The sequence below is a fragment of the Lipophrys pholis genome (genome assembly GCF_963383615.2).
Source record: "Lipophrys pholis genome assembly, chromosome: 8".
NCBI lineage: Eukaryota > Metazoa > Chordata > Actinopteri > Blenniiformes > Blenniidae > Lipophrys > Lipophrys pholis.
Genome location: NC_137630.1, coordinates 9343064 through 9352131, shown reverse-complemented (window position 1 = coordinate 9352131; position 9068 = coordinate 9343064). Strand labels below are relative to the sequence as shown.

The following is a 9068-nucleotide window of genomic DNA, read 5'->3' as shown; positions in this document are numbered from 1 at the left end:
AGCAAACCACAAGAGTCGTGGATCATAGAAAGCTACATGATTTCAAAGGTTTCCACCTATAACAATAAACAGACCTACACACTTTTTACATTTTTACTCAGTGAAGATCCTTGTTTACTGCCCTGTCACAGTTGATTTATGGTTTCTGTTTAGCAATGTCTTTACGCTGTTGATTTGCTTGCTGCCTTTATTTTTCGTTGTTGCTGAATCAGCGTTTATGAAGTTGCGTTCAGCAGGCGAGGTGCATATCGCTGAGTATCTAACAATTCCCAGGCAGAGTATACGATACACTACAATGGTGATTTTTCTTTTTTTGCACGATTCATGTTCATTTTCTTTTTTTTTTGTGTGTGATTGTTTTACATAGAGTGAGACCACAGCTCTTCCTTTTCAGACGCGCAGTGTCACTTTGCTTCCTATGCATGCCTGCTTGTAGCTTCCTGCTGCTTGCCTGACCCACTGAATGCTCCACTATGTTCGTATGTGGACATGGCTCCTTCTGATGTAGGACATTGCCCATTTTACGTTTCTGCGGAGGTAAGATTTACAATTGCTGTGCTGTTTTTCTGCAAATGCTTCAAACGAAATGCTACATTTAAAAAAACCTGCAAAATAAAAACATTTAAGGACAGATTGTGAGTAATGACGATGGGAGAAAAAAAAAAAGGTAAAATAATCATATTTTGACCTACGATTGCTTGCTTTGTGTAGTCGTAAGGCCAGTCTCAAGGACAAGGTGTTCCCCAGTCCTTCCAAGGCCCCCTTTGCCAAGGGGAAGGCCCAGTCTCCGGGCCTGGAGGACGGTGCTGAGGGGAGCCCCAGCAAGGTCAGCAAGAGCTGGAGCTTCACGGAGAAGAACCGAGGGCCCAAACATTCCTTCAAGGTCCGGGGCAGCACCTCGCGCCAAAACTCAGAGGGTGAGGGAGCCTCTGCGAGAGAACAGATCAGACACATGTCATCATATCTTAATAGATGGGATTTACTCTGTAGGTGGTCACTGAAACATAATCAAACATTATACAATACACAATAAACTGTTCAAAAGAATAGAATGCAGGTTCATGTATGTCGCAAAGCTTGATTGGACAATCTGTTCGGGAAAGCTTCCAAATGCAGTGACTTTTAATTATTATGATTGATTAAAGGTTTTTGAATCATTCGTTCAGGTTTTTCTTTAATTTGCCACCTGTTCATATGTACGCAGAAGAACTTGCAGAGATCCTTTTTTGGATTAATACTCTGTTGTTATGATATATTTGCAGTTGTGAAGTCAGCTGATTTGGGAGGACATACATTAGAAACATTTGCTTAACTTCATGACAGATCAACAAGTAATGACTTTTTAGCTGAAGACAATTTATGTTGATGGGATTACTCTCACAAGTCGCGAGTGGACCCAAAAGTCCAAACGATCATCTAGGTCAGGGGTGTCAAACATAAAGCGTGTGGGCTAAAACTGGCCTGCAAAAGCTCCAAGCAAATTGTAAAATTCATTCAGAAAACATCGATTTTTTAAAAACAATTTCTTAGGAGACACAACACAACACTGACTGGCTGAGATATCGGTGAGGATGGCATGAAGCTTGCTATCTCAAAGCATGAGCGCCAAAGCCATGTTGTCGGGTTGAGTTTGTAAAAACATGCATAATACAACAGCTATATTTTTCAGACATTTCGCTGTATTTTGCACCAGAAGGTCTCGTTGAAATTGGCTTTATGTGGCGATTGTTGTAATTTTCAGCAGTAATTGTTTGGTTTTGTGATTATATTGACATTTTCTTCACGTATACTCTTAATTTAAAGTTTATCTTCCAGTCCAGCCCACTCAAGGTGAAATTGGGCTGTTTGTGACCCCTGAGCTAAAATATGTTTGACACCCCTGGTTTAGGTAATGTCGCCACATAGGTTCTGTCAGTATTGGAAGACACAAGGAAGACTTGTGAATTTTGGCTTTCTCACTAGACATTTCTGTCCTTGTCAGATCAACCAGAGGACCACTGGTTTGTGTGCTGCTGTATCCAGTCATCATTAGCTGCTAGACAGCCTGAATGCCTCCATATGTCATCAAGGCCACTGTGTCACTATCAACAGAAATAATTCTCTCACTCGCCATTTCTTTGCCTTTCTGTTAAACAATTTGAACCAGTTCTCATTAGCTGTTTCTCTTCTTTCGCTTCATGGCATGTTAAAGTGCTGATTGAAATGCAAGACGAAGACTTGGGACTGAAGCGTTCTCCAGGTTAGACAAGTCATCATGCCTTGTCCTCAATTTAGATTACCACAGTTTAATGTCTAGATGTCTTTTTGACTACAATGTTTTATGGAGCTTTGTAGTATGTGCAAATGGTTAGAGTGACCAGGCTTTTTTTTTTATCAAACATGACCCAGAAATCATTTAGTGGATTCCACAAGTCTCCATGTTTGCAATGGATTTGTCTGCCATTGTCATCTTGCTAGTCTCCATAACAAATCTTTCTTCCATGTCTCTCCTCTCTCTCTTTTCGCAGCAATTGAAGGTTTAATAAGTAAGACTTTGGGATATTTTGTTGGTCAACTTCTTATAAAAGGAGTTATCAAAAGAAAAGTCAGCTGTACTGAGATAGCTGCATGCTGAAATCTGCTAATATGCTCACTTGACATGAACCCTTTTTTTTTTTTCTTACTAATTTTTTTTCAGATTTTATGTTATGACTGAAGGCTCCAAAGCATGAGTAACTAATAACAAGCATGGAATGATTCAGTCTTTTTTTTTTTTTTTCCTTAGATTCTTAAAAACCCCACAAACAGTTATGAAGTCCGTTTTCTTTTTGTTCGTTCTGTTTGGCAGCAGGCTAGGCTAACAGTGGGTTCATTTCAAGTGGAGCCAAGAAAATCCTAAAGAATAACCCACATCTGTATTACCCCTAAAACCCTGCTTTAGGTTGCATGAAGATATCTCACTTTCCCTACCAGATTGCCTAAAAATCCATAAAAGGGCCTCTTGGCTAACTGAAATAAACTAGTGACAATGCTAACCAGTAATTGGTGGTGGGAAGAGAGTACTTGTCCTTAAAGATTTTGACAAAGCTCTGGTCACATCAGCACTATCCTTCAATTCTGCACTGAGTCTTTTGTTTTTCTGTTGTTTCACAAAGCTCGCCCACGACACTCACAAACCGGCTAACTGGCTTGAAACCGACTTGATGATTGACATTTGCACCTACTTTCCAGCTAAAAAGCTCTTGCTTTGCTTCCGCTGTTGATGCACATCACGTGAAAGCAGATAAAATATTCTTAATTTGCATCCATGTCTTTGCTTTCCAGAAGCGAGCCTCCCCGGAGAGGAAATCGGGGACGATAAGAGCTGCCACTGCGAGTTTCTCACCCAAGAGTTACCACCGGGACTGAAGGTTACAATTAGAGCAATCTGGTAAGGATTTGCATCACTGGGTAGTTTTTTTTTTCTTTCTTAAAGGACTTGTTTACTGCTCTCATAGTAGCCTCACTCATTAAACACAGACATGCTTGATCCGTGCATTAACGTTAATATTAATCACTTTGCCCCAAGGGTCTTTGAGTCATCCACAGTTGGATTGTTTCCGCAGTCAAGTTCCAGGAGGCTAAGATAAGATGTTTCTTGAGGAAGTTTAGTCTCCCAGGATGGTAGTGCTGGATTATAGACTCCGACCTAGTTTTACACTCTAGTGTACCTCTCTCAGCCTCATTCCCAATAGTACACTTTGTCGCTATACAAAGTTTGTTGTGTTTGTATGCCGTTATGCTGGAAGCCTTACTGGTCACATGTATAGAAAAAGAAAATTAAATTAGTAGTTGATTATCAGCTGGTTTAACATACAGATATGTCTCCATCACCGATGCTGAACAAGTTTCATAGTGTTGAAAGAAACATTTTGATCTAACCTATGATCATGAGTCAAAGTAACACATTACAAATACTTCCTTCTACTGCAATGTTGCTCTCAAATAACATTTTTTTTGGTTTCAGCAACAATTGCGCCACTGCTCATACTGAAAATACCATTACTGAACATCCAGTAATTCTGCCCTTTACTTTTTTCTTCCGACATCAGTGGTCAGTGTAATTTTACCACCATAAGTTCCTTGTCCTCAAGACTTTAGCTGTCTGTCCGTCATCTGTCCGTCCTTCTGTTCCTCCGTTCCTCCGTTCCTCCGTCCTTCCGTTCCTCCGTTCCTCAGTCCTTCCGTCCGTCCTCAAATTTACAAGATTTCTGGAATGTGTCAAAGTCTCCTGGATGTATGAGAGCTCTAGAATGTGTCAAAGGCTGTAGAATGTGACAGCGTTCTAGTGATTGTGAAGAAAAAGAAAATCCTATCATAAGCAATATTCTGGGATGGTGATGTTACATTCCCGTATATTTTTATGAATTCCTTATGAATGGTTAAGGCTCTTTTGCGAGTCGAGTTCCTCACTTTATTGTGATGAATGATGTTCTCGAGAAACTTGCACATAATCAAAGCACTTGTATTCCTGATCTAAAGTTCATGATAGTAGCTGAAGGTGAAGTTGCAAAAAAACTTATATCAAGTCTTTTTAAGAGAAGATGTTATGAAGTGTCACAGTAGGGGAGAAGAGAAGACCCACGATTTTCAGCTCCGGCTCAACAGGAGGCTCATCATTACCTTTATGAGTAACCCCCGTCCTTTTCTGACAAGCTCGTCCTGGAGTTTCTTCTCATCTCACCATCTAACACCGATGTGTCCTTCCCTCTCAGCGTGATGAAGTTTCTGGTGTCGAAGAGGAGGTTCAAAGAGAGCCTGCGGCCTTACGACGTCATGGACGTGATTGAGCAGTACTCAGCAGGTCACCTGGACATGCTGTCCCGCATTAAAAACCTGCAGACCAGGCAAGTGCACCTTGAGTTTTATTTAGGATGGTTTTGTAACGATGCCTCACACAGTTGCTATTAATAACAGTTGAAATGTCATCCACTAATACAAAGTTTCTAGAGTCACTGGATACACACATGTTGTGACACACAAGTCATTGATTTGCCTGTTTCATTTGTCCAATTACATGTGCTGTATTCAGGTCTGGTTAATATCAGTAACTTTAATCTACACTTAAGTTTGATTCACTCTCTCAGCTCTGAATGCGTCACAAACCCATTCTGGATATAACATTAATGTGTAATTCACATTGTTTTCTGTATCAGTTTTCCCTTCTTGCTAAAGAGCTCCTCACATCTTGATCCCCTGAAGGTCTAACATGTAGAAGAAATATATTCCAACAGTAAAATGCATACACGTTTCATCCGTGGAGCCGGTCAGACCCACCGTATGTCTTGTGTGTATGGAATATATTGAACCTTGTTCTCCCTCGTTGCTTCATTTTGCATTGCACTCATATCGTCTCTGTGTGCCTTGCCAGGATAGATATGATTGTGGGGCCCCCTCCCCCAACAACACCTCGCCATAAGAAGTCCACTGAAGGTCCTAGGTTAGGTTAATAGACTGCACCTTTAGAATGACCATTTTTATCAGCATTACTCTCCTTATACCACAGTACAAATATCGAAGCAGTTAACATGCTACCTTATTGTTTCTATTGACGAAACCCCTTTTGAGGGAGGCCACTTGACTTGTCTCATTGAATCACATATACAGGGATAGAGGGTCACACTTGATGTGTAAGATCAACGCCGTGTCTTTAGTGTCTTTTTACTGTTGATGTTGAGGATGTTGAGTAGTTAGCTTGTGGTGTCCAGTCACAGCAGCCCAATATATACATGCACACGTGTTTGGTAAATGTCAGTGAGCCATTTCATGAGGCCTCACTCAACAGGGGTTTGACGTCCTCGATGCTTGCACTCAAAGTGTATAGACAGAGGGAGAGCTCCCCCAAAAGGATGCAATGGAAATGAAGCATGAAGCACCACAGAAGCATGCCAGTTAAAGCATTTTGGGCCCCCAGAGAGAATGTCCCTTCAGTATTCACACTTTGTTTTGTACAGAGCTGCCTATTCTCATAATGCATGCTTCCACACTGTCCACCTAAACGTCTGTGTCAGGGCCATCGTTTATTCATTCCACCTCATTGAAAAGAACCATGATCATAATTCCCATGTAAGAATGTGTGACATTTTTGGCATCATCAACCTCTTAAGTTAAAAACAACCATGGGTACAACTGTACATTAGATATAGTCCCTTTTCTTGGTTTTTTAAAATCTGAAATATTACCTTTCTTCAACACCAGAGTTGACCAAATAGTTGGTAAGGGTCCTAAAGCTGACGGAGAGGCTGCGGATGACCAGAGCATGATGGGACGTCTTGTCAAAGTGGAAAAACAGGTAAACTTGTTTCTCTAATGTTGATCATTGTAATTGCTCCTGATTAAATGCTGAGTTGTTTTCTGTCTGCCTGCAGGTGGTGTGTATGGACCGAAAGCTGGACTTCCTCGTCAACGTGTACGTACAGCGTATGGGCATCCCTCGCTCTGAAACAGAAGCCTTTTTCAACTCCAAAGAGCCGTACCCAGCCCCGCCTTACCACAGCCCGGAGGAGAGCAAGGAGGAGAAGGAGGGAAAAGAGGAAGTGAAAGAGGAGAAGGAGGTGAAGGCCTGCACAGTGGTGGATATACCGTGCTCCGATGGGTCCTTGGAAAAGAGGGATCCCTTGCTCGGTCGCTCTGTGGCGAAGTCAGTGGGCACTCCATCCGGCAGTAACAGCCGCCCTTCTACCTCCTGGCAGCACCAGCTGCAGCACCCCCTCAGCCAGCCCGCCTGGGGCAGCAGCGTGGCCAACAGCCCCTCACCGGTAGGCAGCAGCGGGGATCATTCGCCCATGCTTTTCCGCCTGCCTCCTCCTCCCGCCCCGGTTCACGACCGCTCCTCCTCCGGTCAAGGTGGGAGTGGCCACGAGAGCGGCTCCCACAGCAGGAGGCGCCAGAGGAGGCAGAGGTGCCAGCAGGAGGCCACGGCGGTGGAGAGCGACACCTCCCTCTCCATCCCGTCCGTCGATCACGAGGAGCTGGAGCGCTCCTTCAGCGGCTTCAGCATCTCCCAGGCCAAAGAGGACTTCTTTGGGCCTTCTTTCTTCACAGGGTCAGGAGGAGGAGGAGGAGGAGGAGGAGGAGCAGCATCGACTGAAACCGGAGCAGGACCTTCACTATGTGCCAGGGTCAGACCCTTCATAGCCGAGGGAGAATCAGACACAGACTCTGACCTCTATGCCCCCTCACCACTGTCCATGACCGGGGAAGTGTCGTGTGGGGAGAGGGGATGGCCGGGACTGAAGTGATTCTGGGAGAAAAGGTGTCGCTGCATTTGCCAACACAAGATTTATCAGGAGATCTCACAGCCAAGTAGAGAGCTGAGCAGGAAAGTGTAAGAGATCAGTTCAGGATTAACGGATGGAATTGAGTTAACGATGAGGGTCAAAATACGTTCAAAACAATCCTTTCTCACGTTTTCTGTTTGTGACGTATCACTTCACAAGCTCGGCTTGTTTACAGTTGCACTGTATCCATCAAGGTCCTGAGAACAGAAAGTCTGTCTTTTTTTTATGTTGTATTTATGAATGATGGAGGGTCAATTGCCACATGAGGGTGTGGTGAACATTACTCTTGATTTGAACTTGTACTTGAATTTGTATCACACAAACACAAGAATGTCATTTTATCTTTTTGTTATGAGTATATTCCAGCACTTCCTATGTAACAGAGACCATTTTAATGCTCAGAAGAGACCAATTGTTGACGATTGTTTAGATCTTTTCACGCGGTTAGCATAATGTCTTAATAACTTCGATACCTTTTGAATGACTTGAGGTGTTATGATGCCAAATCTTTAGCTATGGTAATCAGTTAGATTCTAGCAGAGTTTTTTTTTAACAAAGCTTGCTTTCCACAGTGTCGATTCAGCCTGGTGTTTATGGAACATTACAGACGAATTCCCCTTTAAAGTAATAGAGATCCTTTTCCTGTGGATTAACCGGAGAACCTCCTGCATGGCATGTTACGTGGTTGATTTTAAGGACTGTGTTAAGCAGGCTACAAAACCAAACAGCTGCAAAAAGTCCAGGGCAAACATTGTTTCCCTTCTATACAAACTGAGCAGTGAACAAAACATGACAGTGTGTGTGCATGACTGGTTTCAAGCTACATGTTTTATTTCTTTAAGGGGCTTTGCTTGAATTCCAATCATGAAACTGCTGCCCGAGCTTGCTAATTTCAACTCTTCATTTTATCTGGGCTACAAATGTGCACATCAAAGGTCTAGTGCTGCAGCCTGAAATGAGCATTAGCTCATATTATTTTGATCACACAGCACAGTGTTGAAGCTGACGGTGTCCGGCTTACATTGCATTTAGATCCTCCAACGTTATGTCAGTCCTGCACCAATGAGGGAATGCAATAAAAAGTAGGCGAGGCAATCAAAAACCATCCTTTACAAACATTGCCTTATTGTCACACCAAATCCATTTTCTAAGTGCACAAGTCAAGATTTTCATTTCAGACATTTCATAGAAACAACGGATCTCCATTTTCAGGTGTTTTGAGGGACGCTCGGCGACCTCAAAGCTGAAGGTCACTAATCGAGAACCTCCGTGACGCCAACATTCGAAGCATGAACATTTCTTGCTAATGCAAAATAACTTTTAACAATACCGCTGCGACATGGACATGATAACCAACCAATTTCTGTCATCTAGAAGAGACTGTTCAAACACAATCCATATTTTTTCAGAAAAGAGGAAACTTGCTGGCATGTTTTGTACAACCCATGGGAAGGACCTGCTGGGTTTTACAAGATACTGTAGATCTTAGATCAGCATTATCGTGTAACTGCACCTTCATCTTCAGTAATAAAAACTTTGTACATCACTGAAATACATATTTGGTGTGTCTTATTTGAACAGAACAAAACAAGATGTCAGCAGGAGGGTGTAATAGAGGCCTTGGACCACTAGATGGTAGCCAAGAATTTAATTGGAGTGAGTCTTAGGCGTGTGGATGAAAGATTGTCTTGATGGAAAAAAAACAGGGAAAACCTTTTCATTGAGGATCCTGACACATGCTGATGCCCGAATTCAGGCAGGACTGAAGGT

The 9068-nt window shown here is 42.7% G+C and overlaps 1 protein-coding gene across 1 annotated transcript; it reads left to right on the top strand.

Annotated features, from left to right (window-relative positions):
• Positions 1–481: 481 nt before the first annotated feature.
• LOC308113624 (potassium voltage-gated channel subfamily KQT member 2-like) lies at positions 482–8847 on the top strand (the record flags this gene model as incomplete). Its single annotated transcript, XM_080470018.1, has 7 exons — positions 482–504; positions 712–917; positions 2192–2239; positions 3304–3409; positions 4734–4865; positions 6217–6310; positions 6387–8847. 7 exons carry the CDS (start codon positions 482–484, stop codon positions 7257–7259), a joined length of 1482 nt encoding a protein of 493 aa, XP_080326144.1. The 3' UTR covers positions 7260–8847.
• Between the last annotated feature and the right edge of the window lie 221 nt (positions 8848–9068).